The following is a 22,743-nucleotide window of genomic DNA, read 5'->3' on the forward strand; positions in this document are numbered from 1 at the left end:
AATTGACTTAGTCACTTTCATAAATATTTTCAAAAATAATATATATTATTCCAAAGAGAGCCACTCTGCGATTATTCAGTTGGATGCTAATACTACTTTTCATTTTGTGCTACACACGATTATTTCTACATTTTGGAGGGCAATATGCTACTGTTTTGTCAACTGTATTTATTTGATAACAGTCAGGTACTTTAGCAGATTTAGATTCGAAAAATAATTTATTGATTTAGGTTATTATTAATAATGATCAATTTCTACATTTTTTAAATTATTATTATGTATTAAGAGATCTGGCATACTAAAGTAGGCCTGTAAATTATATCCATTTTGGTAGTACTTTAAATTGTAATTTTAATACACTGTCTTGTAGGTACTTGCAGCCGAGTTTAGGCTAATTCTACATTGTGGTGATGTCACTTTTACTTGCTTTACCTAATTTTCCTCATGCATGCATATGTAATTGATAGAGAACTGCCCTCAGAGGCAGCAGTGGGAAGTAACTAACTACATACTTGTGCTTTACTTGAGTATTTCAATCTAATGCTTCTTTGTAATTCTACTCCACTACAATTCAGAGGTAAATCGTGTACTTTTGCTCCACTACATGTATTTGGTACCTTTCGTTACTTTGCAGATTTGGATTAATGATGGGAAATATAATCAACACTTAAATCAGACTTTAGTTACACCTGGAGTAAATTCACCATCTACCATGCAGTATACAAAGTCATTAAAACTAGCTGCACCTTTACCAGCTTTGATAACACTTTAAAGGTCCCCTATTATACTGTTTTTCATCAATATATTATAGGTCTCAGATATATACAAAACATGTCTCTGAAGTGTTTTGCTCGAAATACCAAACAGATCGTGCATTGTAGCATCCCATAAACCTTTATGTTTCAGCCCTGTTTCAAAAGTGCTGATTCTCTGTCTTTTACTTTAGATGAAAATAAGGAGCCACTTCCCACGCCCCTCAGATATTTGGTTAAAAAGAACACAATGGTGCTCTAGGAGGAGATGCAGGTGATAAGGTGGGGGGGGGGGTCTTACCTTGGTTGGTTATTGGCTAATGGTTACACAAGCCAAAAAAACGTTATGACATCATAAAGTGGCCAAAATCTGATCAGCTCATTTTCCGACAGGTTTTTATATAAATGGATCAGGACAGAAAGTGAGTGAATCTTTTTTCCTGAAACTTTCAGAATCTCTTTACACAGAGGGGACACATGTTTATGTATAAAAGACATGAAAAGTGGATTTTGCATAATAGGTGACCTGTAATGCATCAATAATTATAATCAAAACATATAATACATATTATTCTGAAATTGATCAATTTGCATAATGACTACGTATATTTAGATGCCAATACTTTTCTATTTTTACTTGACTAACATTTTGAATGCAGGAGTTTTACTTGTAACAGAGTATTCCTACTCTGGTACTTCCACTTTTACTCAAGTACAAGATGTGAGCACTTCTCCCACCTCTGCTCGGAGGCAGCAGGTTTATCTGTTTTACTGGTGCTCATGTGACTCGCCCCAACCTGCGCTGTGGTCTCATGTGGAGAGAAGGGAAAACCCGACTTCCTTGTTGCCGGCTCACAGCTCCAGAGAGAGCCGCCTCGTCGACACGTTAGCTCAGCAGCAGCAGATCCTTCACCTGGAAACCTAAGAGGAGATACTCATTCAACAGCTCCTTCGTGTTGTTTAAGGTACGTTTATGTCCGTCCTTTTCGCTAGGTTTGAACAAGCGGAAACAGAAACAGCGACTTTGTAAAACTAAGTTGTTTGACACTCTGTTGCCCTGTGTTTATAAAGTACACACCACTTAAACAGAATATTCAACAATGGTGGAAATAGATATTGTTGTACTAGATGTTATTAGATTCACTATAATGACTCTGTTAAAAGTACTATGCCACAAAGTACCTAGACATCAGGAAAGCCTGCTCGGTTGAAGTCTTTAAAAAAACAAATACTTAAAAAATATTTGTACAATTTTTTGCCTTTTGGAAGCTACCTCCTGTTTCTCAATGCACTCTGATGCATGTTCACCTGTCAGCTGATTTTGTGTTGTATTTGCACTGTCCTCCTGTTAATGCACACTTTTATCGTCGTACCTTTTAATCTACATTTATTTTTTATACGTCTGTTCTATGCTATTTTAAGTTTGTTTTTATGGCTTTTACTGGTAACTGTATTCTATGTGATATCAATTTTCTGTGAGTGTTTTAAGAGATGTCAACTGTCTACTGTCAAGCACTGCAATTATTGTATGACAGGTGCTATAGAAATAAAGATTATTATTATTAATAATAATATTATTATTAATATAATTATATTTTTCCTGCACTCTCTTAAGTAAAAATAAAAACATGATAGCATCAAATATACTTAAAGTAGGCCTTCCAAAAGTAGCCTACTCACTAGAAGGTCTCTTCAGAATAATGTATATGATTACTTTATAAAGTAGAGCTAATTTTAACTGAGCCTACTTAATATGACTGGTGTGCATTTATAATTTAAGTCTAATGTCTTGTTACCTTAATAATAAAAACATTACCTTTTTATATGTTGTAATATTACACTAAATCGGTAAAGTTAAATACATGTAACGGAGCAAAAGGTCCACTATTTGCCTCTGGATTGTAATGACATAGAAGTACAAAATACCAAAGATAACACGTCATGTAAAGTACAATAACCTCAACATATATATACATATGTACATTACTTAAGTAAATATATCTTACTTAGTTACTTTCCACCAATACGTTTTACTCTAGTTTCAGATTCTTAGGGAATGACATAATAATCTGTGGTTATTTCCTCTATCAGTTCTTCTTTTATTTCGCATTTAACTTCCGTCAGATGGGAGGATGACAATATGTTTACACTCAAGCAAAGATATATTTCCCAGGACTGAAAGTTGATTATCTATAGCTAGTTTGATCATATTTTACTCATTTCAGACATTTATCAAACACATAACCTGGTTTTAGCCTTGCAAATGTGAGAATTTAGTTATTTACTTGTATTGTGATACATTTTTGTATTTCTGATTCTGATTGGACAAAGGACACATTTGAAGAGTGGAAAACTGTTATGGGCTTCTTTTATTTATCCATTAAAAATACCTAACAATGACTCGATTAATACAAAAAGAAATAATGTATAATTAAAATAATAAAACGTACATTTGAGAGGTTAAAGCTGTTTTTTAGCTTACTGGAATAAAAAGGCTAGTTAACAATACCAGTACAGAAATACTCTGGTACAAGTTAAAGTCGTACATTCAGAACCTTATTTATGTATTAGCATCAAATTATACTTAAAGTACTAAAAATAAAAGTGACCTGAATTCAGAATACAGTTATCAATTGTCATATAACTGAAATATATTTATTGATGCATCAATGTGTTAAATGCTTGTTAAATCTGGTCTAGTGTGGGCACATTTTTTATATATTTTTCTACATTTCATCTGGTATTTGTTCATTATATTTTGTATTAATAATCTGAACCTGCAAATTAACTTCAGTTGTGAAATCAAGGTAGTTAAGTAAAAAGTTCACTTACGCTTCACAAATTGTATTGCAGTATAAGTATCAGCACAGTATCTTATAATGTGTTTTTTCCCCAACAGGTGGAAGGTGTGCGAGTTGAAGACATGAATGCTGATGTTGCTGTTTTCACATCTGGACCTCCGTGGAGTAAAATCCCAAACATTACGAACCTCCCAGACTCCGGCACTTCTTCATGGACCTTCCCTTCGCTCCTACCGGATCCAAACTCCTCCCATCCCTCCAGTGATAGAATGCTCCCCAGCGGACCCTCTCCCTCCCCGGGCCCCCATTATCCGGATGCCCAGCTGGACTTCTTCCACAAGCTGGGGTACTCCACGGCCCAGGTTCAGGCCGTTCAGCAGAAGTTCGGCCCCAACATGGACACAGACAAACTCCTGGGGGAGCTGGTGAAGATCGGGGCGAGCCAGGAGGCCGGTGGGGGGCCCGAGCAGGGGCCGGTGACCACGATGTCTGTGCTGGTGCCCAGAGGGGAGCCCCAGCCTGCGGGGCCCACCATGCTGCTCCCCCGAGCAGTGTCCTCCCCGCAGAGCAGAGAGGAGATCCCCGAAGAGGACGATGCTCTGAGACCCATCGTTATAGACGGGAGCAACGTGGCCATGAGGTGAGGACCGTGAAATGATGGATTATTCCACTGAAAAACAAAATAATCAGCACCTATTTTGTTAATTACATTTTTTTTTTTTAATTAGGTCTTACTCGTTTAATTCAATTAACCTTATTTTTTTTAAAGAAAACCTTTTCTATTTTATAATAATTTAATCCTTTTTGATTGAAAAAATAAACATTTAAAGACTTCATTTTAGACTTGCTTTTTCCAAAAGACAAAACAATTATTTTTGGAAAGCAATCAACAGATAAATCGATTATGAAAAAGATTATTAGTTGCAGCCTATAATTGTAAGCTGAATATCTTTGATAAAATCACCTCAGGCTTTTATTTCTAGGCTTTATGGACCATGCAAGCCATCGATTGATCAAGAAAATAATCAGCAGATTAAGGAAAATAAAAAGTTAGTTTCATAAAAACGTGTCTCCTGCTCTAACTGTTTCCACACTTGCTCACTGCTCGAGGACAGGGAGGAGTAAAGCACTTGTTAGTGAAGGAAAGCTTTTACGTTGGAGCTATACATTTGTTTTGGGGTCACACACAGCAAAGTCTTTCTTCTAGGCATTGACAGGAACCAGGAGGATATTTCCTTTTACCTCAAGTCACTCTATGATTCAGTCTTGTTTTTAGATAATTTCCTCGTTATTAAGGTGATAAGCCTGATAAGAAACGAGGGGAGCTTCCCAACACTGACTCACATCATTCTGATAGTTTTTATTTGGGTTATAAATAGTGCATAAAGATGAACTGTAGTGGGAGGTTCATGTGATTAAGATTTTATAAACCGAGATAGAGATATGCAGCTTCATGTGAACTTCCACAGGAGTCTGTGGCAAAAAACTGCTAACTGTTTAACCCTTTAACTGCCAGACCAAGAAAAAAGCTATGGAAAAATTATTTGTTTGCATTTTATTTATCAAATGGGCCACAAATAACCACAAACAATTTTATTTTTTTAACTGACCACACAGTTTTGTTTTTATGAGCTTCTACCAACTGGTCGAGCTGGCCTTTTATGGTAAAAGTGCATTTTCAACAATCATCATATACAGTAGAGTATTTGTAAAACACAAACTCAAATACATTTTTTTCTTTTATGGAAAATGAGCAATATTTACAACCAGGTATATTCATAAAAGATAATAAATTATAATTGTAAAAAAAAGAAATGGAAAAAAGTAATGCAAAGTGTTTTTCATAATAAAAAAAGACTTGCTCATCTTACTGTATATGCTGAATTGGCCTAACAGGAAACCACTGGCCTAACAGCAAATGTCTATATCCTGTGTTGGCCTAACTTTCTTTTCCTTTTTTATTCAACAAGATATCAAGACACAAAATGTGCTCTACCAAATGGTGGCGCTGGCTGTTAAAGGGTTAACTGCTAAATGAAAGCAGAATTGACTCGATTTGTTGAATAGGTTGTTCATGTTATTAGCAACATATCTACTATAAAACCTTCTAATATTAATGAAACAGGAGAAGTAATACAACATCTACACTTTCTACATAGTGCTAACGTCAGGGCTGGCAATGGAATTGAAATGTATCTCTATTACATTTCTTATAAAAACTGTAGTCAGTAACCTCATCCAAGACTAACAAAATTAAATTAACGTAACTGAAATACCATCTGTTTCTTTTGGATTATCTCAATACCAGGTAATGGCAACATTTCACAACAAGAAAAAGTTTTTTTTCACCAACGTTAGAGACTATGATTTAATGATAATTACTAATATTACTTAGTTTGTCGGTAATCTAATCACTTATTTACCCTTTTTTGTAACCTAAGTATTTAACCCTTTTCTATGTTGCGGCCCAGGTCTGAGTATTTGAAGCTTGCTAACATGTGACCAGTATACTTGTTTAGCACATTAGCATGCTCACATTTGCTAATAACCACCAAACAAAAAGTACAGCTGAGGCTGACGTAGTTCTGCAAATATTTAGTCATAAACCAAAGTAAATTTGACGTGATAGTGACGGTAGATGAAAAGTCAGAGGATCACAAAAGTAGTTATATTTCATCCTGAGGGGGAAATGAATGTTTGTAGCAAATTCCACGGCAATCCATCCAACAGTTCTCTCACTCAAAAGCACCAAAGTGAACCTCATGGTGCTACTGGCACAGATAATATCATACAAACTAATGATACTTTAGGAGTTCCTGGTGAGTTATGATTGGTGCTTAATGCTGACTCTGTATTTGCATTACGCACGGCCTGAGGGAATGTTAAAGGACTGTTATTACATCCTAGGACAATACAAACATCTACATACAAACATCTACATACATTGTGTGCGCACAAGGGCCCTCACACACACTCTGAAACACATCGGGTCATATATTCCCTCAGTGTCATAGACAATTAGCTACTGTTGTTATCTGCAGTTGTTAGACATATTGCCAGTCATTCTGGGAACTGCCTCAGGGGTACACACAACCTTTTCCTCCTTTCACCTCCTCATACCTCAACCTGCACACACAGTTTAAGGAACTAATGGTGAGAGAGTGCACACGCACACACAGGTTACACACACTGTGTGTCTTCTTGCTGTTTCGGAGTAAACACACCCTTTTATTTTGCATTTTCAAACCGGGCACGCTCGTTCAGGTGAATTGCCGTGAGGCTGCTCAATATGCAAATCAGCACAATGTGACTTTGTTCTTGTTTCCTTAAAGGACAGCACTGCTTATTAAGGAATAAATCATTTCCACATGAACAGGCTCAACAGCATTTCACATCGGCTTTTTTTACCCTCTTATTTCTCTTTATTATTTGACACTGTCAACTGTCGTGTTTTCACATCAAACCTAAAGTAAACGTGTGTACATATATACATTTGAACTATTCTACAGGTAACAATCTGCTAGTTGCTGGTACAGGGTTCTATATACTATATAGGGATGATCATGAATATTCACCTTAAACTCTCTTTGTGCCAATGACAATCAGGTGATTTGTAAATTGATAATAAATCAATCTTTTAATATTCTTTTCTAAACAAAAATCAAGAAATGAGCTGTAACTTGCTTCTTCGACATATCAAACAGTAGGAAGACATTACAATGGGCTTTGAGCGCCTGGGTTGGATATTTCTAAACAATGTAAGACTTATTATAGGCCAAACTGTTCATAGATAAAGAAAATAGGTTGGTTTAATATCTAAGACTTAATTATGAAAGTCAACCTGTTATAGAAAAGTGAGCTTGTTCTCTTAACGAGTCTTTAATTAACACGACAAATAGTGGGGGTTTGATAAGAGCTGTGATGTAGATTGAACATCAAAGAGTGGTATCATAAAAGACACTTCAGCCTTTGTTCTGAACTGGCTGGACATTTGTTTAATTGTTAACGTGTGAATGTTTCCCATCCCTCTTCTTTCGTTCAGCCACGGGAACAAGGAAGTGTTCTCTTGTCTGGGAATCCAGCTGGCTGTGGACTTCTTCATGGACAGAGGTCACAGTGAAGTCACCGTGTTTGTTCCCTCGTGGAGGAAGGAGCAGCCTCGGCCAGATGTTCCCATCACAGGTCAGACGCCTGCCATTTATACCCGTTGTAAAGTTTCTACTTCCTTCTTCGTCTGCCACCGTGCCGACACACAATTACGCCCTCAAGTTTAATTGGATCCAAGGTGTGGTGGTGTTTTTATGACGTATCATTTTTCCTTTTGTTATTAGAGGTTGGGCCTCCTCATTATTAATTTTCTGTAAGCAAAAATGTAAAACATTTACATTTGGTAGCATCTAAAAAGTGTGAATTTGCAGTTTTTAATGTTTTATATCTTTGCAAACTTTTTTATTAAAACTGCTATTCAAATAAAACACATTTTGAATATGTCAGCTACCGAGGTACTTCTCGCTTGGAGGAGGTAATTGGGAAAAAATAAATAATAATAATAATGATTGGATTATTGTTGCAGTCTAATTTGAGGACTTGAATAGACTTTAAAGCAGAATTAAAAACCATTTGATTTGAGCGAGTGAGCTATGCTGCTTACAATGTGGAAATACCCTTTGTAGGTTTGGTTTCTTCCCATTTGCCAGTAAATGATCATTATGTGTAAATAATGTAGATACAATCTCAAAAGATAAAAGTGCAGGGTTTTTCCGCTGGTTTGAGATACCAAAAGATAACCATTTGAGCTGTCAGTGAGTGGCACAGCTTTTGGTTACATCTGAAACCCACCGTACTGCTTGTTTGCTTTATATACAGATTGCTCATGCTGATAAATATTTTATTTTGCACAACGTACTTGTAGGGCCCTTGTTAATATTTAAACGGGTCAAATCTCTCTGCTGGGAAAGAACACAAATGCATTTGTAGTTTCCTGAAATATGGTGGTTATTATTTAGCTTATGATCTGTAATGATTGACTTTAAGTGGCTTCACTCCATATTTGTAAATGACAATGTGAAAGTGGTCTGTTGAATTGATAAATCTACTTTTTTGTACCAGATTGTTATCATGTTTATTTTTGCTGTATGTTTGCATTATAAAATGTGAGTCTATGGAGATTGACCCCGTTTTGGAGACGGCGTCAAGTTAACATTTGAGGAACTGCAGTTTTTGTCATTTTCGTTTGACAGTGACAGGACTTCAAACGGCTGTCTTTGAACTGATGGATGTTTTCAGTTACTACAGGTTTAACTGTGATGTTATGCTTGGTTTACAGATCAGCACATTCTCCGAGACCTGGAGAAAAGGAAGATTGTGGTGTTCACGCCATCGAGACGTGTTGCGGGCAAACGGGTGGTCTGTAACGACGACTGTTTTATCGTCAAGCTGGGCTACGAGTCTGACGGCATCATCGTGTCCAACGACATGTACCGAGACCTTCAGGGAGAGAAGCCTGAGTGGAAACGGTTCATTGAGGAGAGGCTGCTCATGTATTCCTTTGTTAATAACAAGTGAGTTTTGCCTTTTATAGACACTAAGTTCCCTGTCCGCTTTCATATTGAGGTCAAGGGTTCACATTTTGGCTGTAACTTTGATGTATAGTGCAACTTAACTGGTTGGTAGAGGCAGTAATTCTAGGTTTACTAATGTTTTAATTTCCCCCTCACTAAGGTTTATGCCTCCTGATGATCCTCTGGGCCGCTACGGACCGACCCTTGAAAACTTTTTGCGGAGGTTTCCAAAGACTCAGAAAAAACAACTATGTCCTTATGGTGAGAACAATTCTACAACGCATTACTGGTCTTGCTTGGCAGGTGTCACAAATACTTTTTGTTTCATAGCTCAGTATCAGATACAAAAATCATCTGCACTACTAAATATTCTGTTTCATTCTTCCTCAGGGAAGAAGTGCACTTATGGGATTAAATGTAAATTCCACCATCCAGAGCGAGCCAAACAGTCCAACCGCTCTGTTGCCGACGAGCTTCGGGTCAACGCTAAGCACCCGTCCACCGCTCAGAAACAATCCTCCACTCGCTCCAGTCCTGTGCCGGGACAGAGCCTCTCGCTGGTGGAGGACATGGCACGGAAACTGACTTTGGGACCCGAGAGTGGTTCCCTAAAGAAAGATCATAAAAGTCACCGCTCCAGCAAGAAGGCCACATCTAAAAAGGAGAAGCGCTTGACTCCTGACCTCATGTCAGTGCGGCAGAGTGGCTCTTGGGAGCAGCTGGACTCTGGTTTAGGCTCTATAGACAGTCAGCCAATGGAGGCTCCTCAGAGTGTGTGTGATCACCAGTATGCGACGGCGTATGAGAGCCTGCAGAACAGCCACAGTGTGAGACAGCAGTACAGCCCTCCCTGCAGCTGCTGCTCACATGGCCCTTCCTCTGGAGGCACGACGCCTGCTTTCCAGCACCAAAACCAGCATTACAGCATTCCCTACATGCATCAGTACCCCAGCTACAACGAATACCCGGTGAGTGCGTACAGTCAGCCGACAGACTTCCAGCACAGCAGAGCCCACAGCCACCATCAGCAGCAGTACTGGTCCGACCCAATAGGGGCTCATCCTCAGGTGGTCCAGCGCCTGTCGAGGGAGCGCTCTCAGTGGGAGGCTCCTCCGGGGTCCAGACCTGGCGGGCAGGAGAGGGAGGTTGTGAGAAAGAAGCTGCTTGCTATCTTCAGCGTCAACTTGGTAGATGCAGCCATGGATATGTATCCTCAGCTGATGGATCCACAGATGCTGGTAGTGGAGATCCTAAAGCTGCAGAGTCAGAAATAGTCGCTGAGACGAGATCCAGCGATGATGTGAACACATGTTCAGAAAAGTGAAACATGAGTTTGTGTTTTTATGTATTGTGGTATCCACCTTGCTGTAAACTGTACTTGAATGCATTTTTTAGACAATCGTTTAGTCCAGGCATTAGTCCACAGGTATTTCCTACAATTTCTTGTTAACATAGGAACTAAACAATCTCTTAAACTAATGCTTAGACGCCAGTGTGCAAAAGGCCAAAACACATACAAACATTTTTTGTTAAAAGAAATACCTGTGTACAAGTGGACTAGTCCTGTATTTGAGCTTCTTTTTAAAACTGTTAAATTGTAAGTAAGATAAGAGGCAGTATGCTGTTGATACAAATTGTATCTTTGTTTACAAATCTTAAAGGGAGAAGTGGATTTTAATGCCGTTATATGGGATTTAAAACAACACCCTGTTACTGTCAACTCAGAATGTACTCTATTTGTGTACACCTGTAATCGATCCAATATTACTGTCAACTTGTATTATGCCTGTTATGTCTTTTTGTGTCATATTGGCACTGTGCCTGTTATGCTTTTACTAGAGTTGGGCGATAATTCAGATGGATCCACCCTTCAGTTTTTTTTCCTTGTACGATGTGAGGGTCTAAGGACAGAGGGTGTCGTATTGTCATACTGATATTCTGTACAAACTGTGAAGTCCACTGAGACAAATGTAACATTTTTGATATTGGGCTATATAAATAAACATTGATTGATTGATTGATTGATTGATTCAGTAAAAGCTTCTTGTTGATTAAACAATGTGTTGTGTTGTCAATTATTCAGAGCAATTCTTAATATAATTAACAATTCATCTCACTGAAATTGAGATTTAAAACAGAGAAGTGGTTTTATGATGCTAAGTATTCCCTGCTAAGTATTCTTGTTTATTTGCTTTTGCTATGTTTGTTTTTTTACATTATCCACATTTTCAATTTTCCCACATATATTATTTTTTATATAATTATAGTTGTAGTTTCCCCTGTTGTTTTGTAACAGTTGAGCTTTTTGGGATCAGACCCAAGATGATACAGCCATAACTGTAAGTAAAGATTAAGGGGACAGTCAAATGTCACCAATAGCAGGACGAACCTGAATTTGTTTTGTTTTTATGAAGAGCAAAAGTAATGGATGACAGTTAGGAAATAATATCGTAACTAAATATCATGGTGAATTACGACTTGGATATAACTCTTAGGTTGTTCTGCTGGTGTGTGTGTGTGTGTGTGTGTGTGTGTGTGTGTGTGTGTGTGTGTGTGTGTGTGTGTGTGTGTGTGTGTGTGTGTGTGTGTGTGTGTGTGGTGTGTGTGTGTGTGTGTGTGTGTGTGTGTGTGTGTGTGTGTGTGTGTGGTGTGTGTGTGTGTGTGTGTGTGTGTGTGTGTGTGTGTGTGTGTGTGTGTGTGTGTGTGTGTGTGTGTGTGTGTGTGTGTGTGTGTGTGTGTGTGTGTGTGTGTGTGTATACAAGAAAACCTGTTCATCACACCCTTCAACTTTGACTCTAACTTTGCCAAAACTACTTGGACATGTTTCTTTTTCACCAGAAGCGTTTTATGTGCAGCAAAACAAATCTCCTCATTAAAAGATTAACTTTTAGATAATTGGGACAGTAGCATAAAGCCCAGGGTAACATCTTTTATCCTATTACGAAAGAAGATATAAAACCAGGTAAAGCAACAAATATGTGATTAAATGGTAATGAATTATTAGAAATGTATTGGTGTCATCATAGTAGACAATGACCAAATGTGTTTAGAATACTAGGTCCATTAAATCTTGAGTATTTGGGTTTTGTAATTCATCAAGTTTGTTTGTGCAGGTTTATCAGTAATTGTATATACTTTGTTGAATTGCTTTTGCTTACATTTCCCAGATTGCAACGTGACTCAGACAGTTTTGTTGGAGATTCAGTTGTGTTGTGCTTTACAGCAACCTATGGTTCTAAAAAGTGAAGCCAATTGGGAAGTGTCTAAAATGTGCTTTCTTTCACTGGGGGTGAAAACAAGTCTGATTGTATATTGGTAAATGAGAACATGACCCTACACCTCCCTTCATTTATTACCTCAGTTCATATTATTTTTATTATAATAAGTTCGTCGTCTCACTTTCTATTCTCAAGTCTTTTTTAATACACCTTGATATTAACTTTGTAAGCCATAGCCCCAATTAAAGTGAAACTAGACGATAAAGCAGGGCACCTTTTAGGACGTGGCTACCATTTGATTGACAGGTCACCACCATGACGTCTGGGTCGTCCTGTTTGCACTTAAATGTATTTGACGTTTTACACAGAATTATGAACAAATACCTCATATTACATTGAAGCACAGCAAATGTATGTGCTCTGAGGAGAAATATGTATATGCAAAACATGTTTGTTGTCTTTGCACAGCGCTGAGGTCTGTAAGAACATCTCTTCTATGCAGCTAAAACGCATAAATTCAAAAGGTCATCAGCGGTTTGAGTTTAACATTTTTTTATGGGGAACGCTGACATGTCAAAACTTGTTCTGTGACATTAAACCACCTTAAGGTCCAATTAAGGTCAAATTTATTTTCAAGAGTACACAATGATCAGATAACATAAAAAACATCATCCATGATCTCATTCACAGTTACCACATGCTGTGTTGGTCTGACAGGTGTTGAATTTCAACAAGTGTTTGCTTCATTTATTGTTACACAGGGAGGTTTAGCCACGGGCCGCTTAACCGACAAACAAGCTGCTGGAGGAAAGGGAAAGAAGAACAACATTTAAGTGAGATTTATGATTCAATCACGGAAACGGTTTTACATAAATATACTCTGACGGTACTTGCTTGTGCTGAAATTTGATATAACCTACTCACATTTAGGCACATCTGCATGCATAAGTGAAGATGTGTAATGAGGAAATATATACATTTAATATGTGTGCGCATAGGTCACTAAAGCAAAAAGTAGCAAGAAAATAATTACTAATGAAAATCTGGGCAGAGGGCCACATAAACATGCACTTATACATTTTAAAGAAAAATATAAGATTGTGTAGGCCTGCGAAAGGATGCAAGAACAATCTATTTTGAGGTAATTGCACTTCTACAGCACTGTATTTCAGAGGAAAATGTTCAAATACTATCACATGCATTTTATAGTTGAAAAGACGAAAATGAACTTCTTTCACAGGAAGAGGGCAAACCGCGTGTTTATGTTATATCTGATTGACGTTCCAGCTGAACTGTGTGGAACATTTTGTTGCATCAGATAAGATCAGCAGAAACCTTCTTTGAAACCAGGCCAGTGCTTTCTGTTCTTATATAGGCCATTAGCATAGACTGAATGGGAGATAACACACTTTTCTAGTCCCATATTGTCTGCAGAATCCAAATTCAGATTCAAGATTTCTCTTTTTGTCCAGCAAAGAGGCAATACCGCGGCTAGACAAAAGTAAAACAGTATGAATCAAGTGTCAAGCACACGTAAATGAAATAAGAATCCAAGACATATTCAAAGGAAAGATAAGTAGCAGCAGAAAACTGTGAACATATTGACCTTTTAGGCAGATGTAGCAAGATTTTTTAGAAACAAATTAATGATCTACTTGTCCAACAATTACAGAGCTACAAAATCAATTACTCCAAATATTGCTGATTTTAAATCCAGACTAAAAATATCATTATTTAATGAATTAATTAATAATTACAAGCACTGTTAACAATTGTTTTTAAAATGCAAGGCCTTGTTATTATGATTAATATTATTATTATTATTATGCTGAACATTTTCATTTATTCATTTCCTTTCTAATTCTAAATATGTTATACTGTATTATATAAACGTTGTATTGTGTTGTTTTATTCTCTCTGTACAGCTTTAACCTCCCTCTAATGTGCATTCAAAATAAAACTCAGTGGTAAAGCTGTTGGCTAAACATTTCAGTCTCATGTTATGTTTTATTCAAATTCAATCCAAATCCTTAATTAAAAAATCTGGTCGTTAAACCCATTCAGAGAGAAGGCTCCTAAGGCTTTCAGATTCCTGGGCTGGATCCACATACTTTAGTTATACCCAGTGTTCTTCTTACAGGTGTTTAAAATGAAGTCTTGAAGAGTGACTCATGTACTCACCGTGCCTCAGCAGAATATGCAAATACTCATGCTGGCGTACATGCAGGGATGTGCTCCACTGCAAGTCAAGACATGAAGTGCTGTTCCTCAATGTCAGAATGAGGAATGAGGGTGAGTGACAGGCTGAAAACACTTCATTTGCATTCACAATGTGGTACTGGTTTTAGGATCACTTTTGAGATACTTTTGGAACATTATTAAATCAAGACTTTACTTGTAATTGGGTATTTTAAACTTTTACATATTTACACGTTTAAGTACTTCTCCCACCTGATAGCGTTACATCAATACATTTGATTACATATTTTTGAATCTAATCTTATTTAATCTTTTCACAAGATACTTTTGTACTTCTATATTTACCTCAAAGCTTCATTTACATACTGTTTAAATGTTGTAAGAGAAACCAAGCAAAGGTGGGAGCTGACTTGATGAGAACATTTGTGGGAAATATGATGTTGTGTCAGAATATAAGAATACCTCCAACTACAAAACATACTGACACTTGAAAACAAATCACCGGGTTACAGGCGTTTGATGATGACTCCTCCTGCTGGATATGCAAATACAATGCAGTAGTGCTTTCAAATTTCACTCTAAAAGAAGGAAACTTAAGTATAAAGATTGTTCTTCTTTATCCACAATGTTTAAGTTTGAGATAGAATAATGTATATTTGATTTTAACTGATGATTTTGGTCCAACCTTGCTTTGTTAGTTTCTTTTGTGAAGTAATTTTCTTTATCTGACCACAACAGGTTTTCTTTTATCTTCTTGACACCAGAAAAGTTTATAACTGTCATATAGTGTTTGAATAACATGTTTTGTGGTCCATTAGTATGTTTAGACTGCTAAAGTGTGCTTTTCTAATAGTATACAATTATTATTTTAAATAGCTGAGCTGTGGTTTTTCTTGTGAAATGTTTTTTCTAGTTTTTTTACCAAATAAATAATTTGACCTCTCATTTTACTCTGGTTCAAGATTAATACAAAAAGGTTCTAGAAGAAGAAGAAGAAGAAGAAGAAGAAGAAGAAAAATAAGAACTTCACTACCCAGAAGTCAAATAGATCTTGCACATGCGCAGTGTGAATCAATTTCATGACGTTTATTTTGTTGTCTTCTTAGCCAAGTTACTGTAGCTGCTGCACTGTCTCTGTCTGTGATAATAACAACACATGTTGCAGTGATGTAGCACACAGAAGAAGGACTAAACCCTGCTGTGACCAGCTAACGTTAGCTAATGCTAAAATCTGTTTTTTTAAACTAAAGTGGCTCCGTTTGACAACCAGCGAGCTAACTAGCTAGCCAGACAGACGCTACAAGCTGCTGTGCGATGTGCTGCTGTTTGTTTTTCTCCACAGCTAACTAACTCTGCTGCCAGGCGGCTAACAGAGCTAGCTAGCTGCGTGTTTTAGTGTGCGGTGTGGGGCAGAAAACACACCGCAGACAGACCCCTCCTTATGCTGGTGTTGTTACCCAGTGTCCGCTAAGATGTGGCAGAGTGTCGGGCTCACACTGCTGGTCATTGTGGCCACACTGGTGTGTGCGCTGCTCTTCATGCTGTTTGGTGAGTTTAAAGGAAATAACCTTGATCAGTTACTTACATAACAAGCTCACTTTCTGAGCCATACTGTACCTTATGTATCTGTAACAAAACAGCTTTGTTTTTGATAGATAGTGAGGGCACAAAGCTGCTAACTCATAAGGATATGAGTTAGGGTCCTATCATGTTCTTGATATACACATGGTAAGGTATTGTTGGGGCTTCTTAGTTAAAATGAAACACGGATAAAAGGAGGTGGAGCTTTTTAAAATGCAGCTTGAATGGTAGATATCCGTCCTGCTGCTGTGAGATATTACTGTCTGGATGTATCGTTAATGTGTCATAATAAGACGGGTAACAAAGACACGCTGCCCCAATAAGGCTGCAGGAGCGGATTACGCATTGGCTGATCTCCTTAAGGAATATTGGAACATTTTCTGCCCTAATGTCTAACTATTTATGTTAAGTTGTCTTGTATGACAGGTCAGGGTGTATTACATGTCTGGCACGTTTCGATTTCAGTACGGCGTTTCTATTTTTATCACGAGCAGAGCTGAAGTCACAACATAACCCTGCTGCTCCTCTATGGCCTCCAGCAGAGTCTGTTTTTCTATCTCCTCCTCTTCCTCCACCTGATCAGTTTATGTCTCTTAACTGTAACTACAGATCCAGGGCTAAGCAGCTGTTTTCTTGAAAGATAAATACCCTGCCATATTTAAAAAAAACGAACAATAGTTTTGAAAGTATTTCCAGAGTCCCAAAAGAATCCTTTGCCATGGTAGAAGAAGTATACAAATGATCTACTCGAGTAAAGTACCAACACGACACAATTAAAATAGAAATATGAGTAAATGTAATACATTTAAAAAATATTACTTAAGTGTAACTACAGAAGTATTATCAATCAAGTAAAAATAGATTTTATGCAGAATGGCCCTGTTGGTGTTTGTTAAATATATATTTTTGATATTGTTATTATTATTATTGATGTTTTTTAATATGTTGTAGTTGGAGCTAGGGCTGTGCGGTATGACAAACAACTCATATCTCGTTTTTTTTCTAAATTATCACGTTATATCACAATATTCATTTATTTTTCAATGATTGGAAATCTATTTACATGTATACGTTTTGGCCCCACTCAAAACAAATGATCAATGGTGGCCCTTATGAGTCTTATGTGGTGAAGGGATCAGAATGCATGGAACAACTGCAATATGTAAACCATTTTATTGTGCTAACTTTGCGTACCACATAGCAACTTGCAACAAAAGAACTGTTTGAAAATACGCTTTTCAATACTTCTTTATGATTGACCTCCAAACTTAGGTTCAGAATAAAAAGTGCAACTTGATAAACCTTGCTTCACTACACTGACAGTACTCAAGTAAACAAATAAAACTAGTGCAAGTAACTATAGAGACTTTATCAACCGTTTAACACATTTAATACTCAAAATGGCTACAATATGAACACCATAAAGCGCTCTAGCTGAACATTATGTACAGGCTAGCGAGGCTACATTAAGGCTTTGCCAAAGCTTGTTGAGCCCCGAGACATCTCAGACTTTACACATTTTGTAACACCGCAACGGTATTGGGGTATATGAAAAATTCATATCATACGATATAAAGTTCATATATATAAAGTATTCGGTATGAAACGGTTTACCGCCCAGCACTAGTCGGAGCTAAATTCAACCACTTCTTTGCTTTGTTTAAAACCATAATATTATAATTCAGTTGTATTTAAAACATGGATCTGAGAAGAACTTTAAAGAAAGACACTTTTTTTAGTACAGTACTTAAATAAATACACGTGGTTATTTTCCACAGCTGCCCTTCTGTCCATCTTGATGAAAAGTAAATACGATATTGAAATTTCTTTTTGCAAAATAGCCCATTTACCAGCTCTATCTAGTCTGTTGCCTTTAAAAAAATAAAAAATAAACATACTATTAATTTTAAGAATATGAAACAATAAAAATTGAAAAATATTGTGTCAAATAATACTTTTAAATGTTGGTTCATGTTGTACACATCTTGGAAGAGATGTAATTTCTGGCCACCATCTTTTTTTTGGATTGGTTTAAAAATATTCGTTACCACTTTAGAATAAGACTACCCTTATAAAGGGTTTATAATTAGGTTATGAATTAGGTTGTAAACACTTTATTAATCATTAAGAACCATTTATAAACCAGTTCTAACATAGTTTTCATACATCAACACAGGCTCACTATTTGGCAAGATGACTAAACCTTATATTGGCTACTTAGCGAGAATCAAGTCAGTGGACAACAGATACCAAGGATGCTGGCTGATGAAGAAGACAAAGTAAGCTAAGTAGCCAATATAAGGCTTAGCAGTACAGATAAATATGGGCTCACTATTTGGCAAGCAACCGGTCACAGGTGCCCTGTTTATCTCATGTCTTATAAAAGCTTATTAATGATTTATAAAGTGTTCACAACTTAATTAATAAATGAATTACAAACTATTCGTAAACCCTTTATAAGGGTAGTCTTATTGTAAAGTGCTACCAAATATTCGGCTTTATTGGCAAAGTCTGTGTACATTTCTTTGTGTACACTTTCCTCTGTGACTCAGTGTAATGTTACTACATGAGGTTCACCTGTGGTTTTAAGACTGCCTTTTATATGCCAGTAAACATCCTCTCCCCCTGTCTGTTTGCCCCTCAGGTTGGTATGTAGTCTGGCAGCTCTTCCTGTCCAAGTTCAAGTTCCTGCGCGAGCTTCTGGGAGACGCCAGCAGCCCGCAGGTGGAAACGCAGCCGTCCGAACCCAAGAGCGAGCGGACAGCCAGCGCCCCGACGAGGAGTAGACCCCGGAGCGCACGCCAAAGAGTCGCCTTCACAGAAAACACTTCATAAGATCCTCCACACTGCCACTGTTTCCCTCACTCACCACCCCTCACTCTGAACCGCCATGTGTGATCGTCAGAGGCGAGGACATTCAGCCCTCCTCTCCACCAAGACACTTTAAACTGACCAGGCAGATCTCCTGGTTTCAAAGGGAAAAGCCATTACTGTCCATTTCTGCGTGTTCATTCTGGGTAATTATGTTCTGGGGCTCACCTCACGCTCCTCCTCTTATCCTGCAATAGTGACGGCCACGCTGCTTCCTGCCACCCATGTGAAGTATCAGAGGACACCAAGAGATGTGCTCATTTTAATCTACATGTTTTAATCTTGTTTTAGAAAAAAAAGTCTTACTTTGAAAAAAGTAGGCGGTTAAAAATGAGCTTGTCTGCATCATTTCACCAACTGAAGATAACCCGAGGGTGATTTGTACAACTGACGATTTTCTTTTCTTTGAAGAAGTGCAATGAGAGGAATGTGTCTGCTGTTGTTTTGTTGTTTCTTGCAGTGTGCTCTGCGTTTAATGGACAAACATAGAAACTGTCAGTAGATAAGGCCCAACGCCTCCAAGATGAAGATAACAAATAACTTGTTGTGTAAAATGTGAGCTTGCAACTCCTCGTTCTTTAAAAATAAATAGATTTATACGTGAAGAGTCAGGAGAAGATTTGAAGGCAATCTAAGTGTTGAGAATCAACGTTGTTACTTTATCAGTCGGAGCAGCGAGGCTTCCTCTCCTGTTCCCTGTGCCTCGGCTGCACATGTGGCCGTTTAGATGGCATCCACTGTTCGTCACATGACCTCCTTTTTGTATAGCTGACCGGTTTGAATCCATTAGAAATCAGAGCTGACCTAACCAATATCTGTGTGATATTCTCCCTCCAGGTTAAACTCATGTAACTCTTGCACCTTTTGATCAGCAGTGATTCATTTTCTTCTTCAGTGGAGCAGTAGTTTCAAATAAACAATGCCATGAGCACTGACCTGTTTGTTGGACTGTTTGTATGGACATTTGATTTATGGTACCTTTTTTTTTTTATATAGTCTGTAAACATACAAATTACTTCTAACTGTAGAAAGATGACGATTAAGTTGAACAAAAATGTATTCCTCCAGCTATATTAATACCTGATCAATCATTAAGGTTATTTTCTCATCAAAAATGTCAGAAAAAGTAAGAAGGGTTGTCTGTTTTTCTCTGTTTAATATTCTATTAAATTAAACATCTCTTTGTTTTGTACTGACAAAACAAGACAGCCCTTTTGACTTGATGAACTTGGATGGGTATTATTCATTATTTTCTCACATTAAAGGTGGGGTATGTAATTTGACAATAGTGCTTTGACAATAAATACATAACATTTCATCTGTGGAAGCCGTAATACTGTAAAAAGCACGACCAATCATTTTAGCCCGGCTAAAATAACTGGATGGCCTACCTGCCCGTCAGCCTTCCATCTGTGCACAAACTTATCTCGTGCCCTCATTGGTCATGTGCGCGTTCGTGTGTGTTGGAGGAGGGGCTCTGTAAGGAAGTGGCAGATTTTTTCCAGCTGTGTATTTTCAAATTCTAGCGATCTCGAGCTGGTTTCTCCAAAATTACCTACCCCACCTTTAAGAGACCAAATGATCATTCGATAAATCTAGAATAATATCGGCAGATTAATCAGAGACAATTTAAATAGTTAGCTTAATGTTAGCATTATATAATATTTAGTTTCTCCCTTCATGAATCTGGACTCATTACCACAAATCGAAAAATGAGGAAACATGATTTGTGGTCCAATAATTTGATGGAAAACAACAATTGCTCAGAGAATCTAGCTAGTTAGCTATATATGCTAATTTCTTTTTTTTCTATGCACCTTACAAGGATTTGTGATATACCATTATCCCCTTTCCTTTGGTAAAGGAGGGTCCCTATGATGAGCGAGGTCAGATAGGAAGAATTGAAGCACCTTTCCTTAGCAGCCAGCCACCCTGACTGGAGTCCTCACTGATTGGTAAAGACACACATCTGTTTATATAAAGGCCTCAAACCAGCTGCCTGTAACGCTCAGAGGCTTCATTTTGTGGAGGCAGAGCTCTGGGGAAGATCCCAAAAAGAACAGCAGCCTTTGTAACAACTAAGATATTCTTAGTTATAAGGAATCTTCCTTGAGATGACTGCTTGTCTAGACTGGGGATCACTTACAGAAGGATAACCATCACTGACAAATCCTCAGCTAGAGACTAATGAAAGTATTCTTGGAGTTTGAAATAATCCACTTAAGGAATCTCTTAATTTGAAGATGATTTTGCTAAGAGGTGAGATTGGATTGTTTGGCCTCCTTTCCAAGCAACTTGTCAGGAGGATACCAGGCACGGCTCATGACAAAGGGACAAGTCGCCATAACGTGAACCCAGCTAAAGATTGCTGTACAGATTTGAAAATGTCCGGCCTTTGCCGAGCCCCATCCAACCTGACTGAGCTCAAGAGGATCCGCACAGGAGAATGGCAGAACAATCTCCAGATCCAGGTGAGCAAAACTTGTATTTCATCATATAAGAGAATGTAATCTGTGCCAAAGGTGCAGTCTAATGAAATCAATAAATTTGAGATGGTCTGAATAATATAAATCTGTCATTGGTTAGGTTTTCACCAGGTTTTCACATGTTTAACATTGAATTTGCATAACAAAGTAAGAGAAAAGAAAAAGAAAAGCAAGCAAAAAATAAGAAACAATATTGAATAATAAAAGACACAATATGTTTAACAAAAATACTAAACCAAAGAGGGATATTTACAGGTAACTTGTTCCAATCAGAAGGAGCACAAAACAGCGTTGTTTTTTTAAGACATTGTTCTCCAGGCAGACTTGGACCACTTTTGTAAAATAAAATAAACATCTGATTTGTATTATCCTGGAGGACTTTCATTTGAGCTACAGCTCTCCCACCGTCTCCCAGCTCTGTGAAGTCTCCCAGCTCCAGCAGTATGTTCAGCTGTCCTGCCAGCAGATGGCAGTGTGGCACAGATAGAAAACAGACAAACTGTCACAGCCTCAAGGGGAACACTTACATGAGCAACATGCTACATAATACAGTCGATTCACTATTGGCAGTGAGGTTACTTACTAAATCTAATATGTTACAAATTAAGTGATATAATGAGACTTACTTTAAAAACTTATCTCACAAATGTGTAAATTGGGCAATAAAGCTATACAATCCCGAAAGACATCAATCTAAACCAGGCAGTTTAACCCTCACATCACCAGTGCCAAATAAAGATAATCAACATATATATATCATTTTGTATTCTACATAAAGCGTTTAAGCGAAAATAATATATCTGGCTTAAACCCCTTGGAATGAATGACTTTAATTTAATGGTATTTTTCATTAATTTGGTAATTTAAATACATTGCTGTGTTACATGTATTTAGTTGCTATTTGTGAGATAAAATCCATCTACATAGAGAATAAAATCCATCACTTGGATTTTAATCACTTTGACACTTGTTTGAGGATGGTTTCAAACTTAAAACTAGATTTGAATAAACAGTTAATTTGACCTTTCTTAGTTTTGAAGACAGAAATGGATGATAAAACATATCAAGCACCTTCTCCTCTTCTTGTTGTCTCTGCACCCTTTAAGCTGTGGCTGGATTACCATTAATGACTGCCCCTGGAGTCAATGCAGTGAATTCATCTACTATATGCATAATGTCATTTGAGTCAGTCTAGCTTTAAAAGAGCATTTTAGTCTTTGACTAAGCTTAATCCATTTCAGCCCCGGGGGTCATTAGTATTCCTAAAGTGCTTG

The 22,743-nt window shown here is 37.5% G+C and overlaps 2 protein-coding genes across 2 annotated transcripts; both read left to right on the forward strand.

Moving 5' to 3' along the window:
- Positions 1-1,616: 1,616 nt before the first annotated feature.
- si:dkey-206d17.12 (uncharacterized protein LOC563108 homolog) lies at positions 1,617-11,091 on the forward strand. The gene is made up of 6 exons (XM_034125455.1): positions 1,617-1,717; positions 3,652-4,193; positions 7,596-7,735; positions 8,880-9,114; positions 9,275-9,375; positions 9,505-11,091. Exons 2-6 carry the CDS (start codon positions 3,676-3,678, stop codon positions 10,386-10,388), a joined length of 1,878 nt encoding a protein of 625 aa, XP_033981346.1. The 5' UTR covers positions 1,617-1,717; positions 3,652-3,675; the 3' UTR covers positions 10,389-11,091.
- Positions 11,092-15,601: 4,510 nt separating this feature from the next.
- On the forward strand, positions 15,602-19,931 carry smim13 (small integral membrane protein 13). Its single transcript, XM_034125335.1, has 2 exons — positions 15,602-16,079; positions 18,757-19,931. Exons 1-2 carry the CDS (start codon positions 16,004-16,006, stop codon positions 18,945-18,947), a joined length of 267 nt encoding a protein of 88 aa, XP_033981226.1. The 5' UTR covers positions 15,602-16,003; the 3' UTR covers positions 18,948-19,931.
- Positions 19,932-22,743: the final 2,812 nt, after the last annotated feature.

The sequence above is a fragment of the Trematomus bernacchii genome, unplaced genomic scaffold (assembly GCF_902827165.1).
Source record: "Trematomus bernacchii unplaced genomic scaffold, fTreBer1.1, whole genome shotgun sequence".
NCBI classification, from domain to species: domain Eukaryota; kingdom Metazoa; phylum Chordata; class Actinopteri; order Perciformes; family Nototheniidae; genus Trematomus; species Trematomus bernacchii.

What these genes read in the sequence shown, in the direction of transcription:
- si:dkey-206d17.12 (XM_034125455.1), top strand. Translation starts at nt 3,676, where the DNA reads ATGAATGCTGATGTTGCTGTTTTCACATCTGGACCTCCGTGGAGTAAA. An exon ending in GGGAGCAACGTGGCCATGAG is followed by an intron (nt 4,194 to 7,595) that starts GTGAGGACCGTG and finishes TCTTTCGTTCAG; the next exon opens with CCACGGGAACAAGGAAGTGT. An exon ending in AAAACAACTATGTCCTTATG is followed by an intron (nt 9,376 to 9,504) that starts GTGAGAACAATT and finishes ATTCTTCCTCAG; the next exon opens with GGAAGAAGTGCACTTATGGG.
- smim13 (XM_034125335.1), top strand. Translation starts at nt 16,004, where the DNA reads ATGTGGCAGAGTGTCGGGCTCACACTGCTGGTCATTGTGGCCACACTG. An exon ending in GCTGCTCTTCATGCTGTTTG is followed by an intron (nt 16,080 to 18,756) that starts GTGAGTTTAAAG and finishes TTTGCCCCTCAG; the next exon opens with GTTGGTATGTAGTCTGGCAG.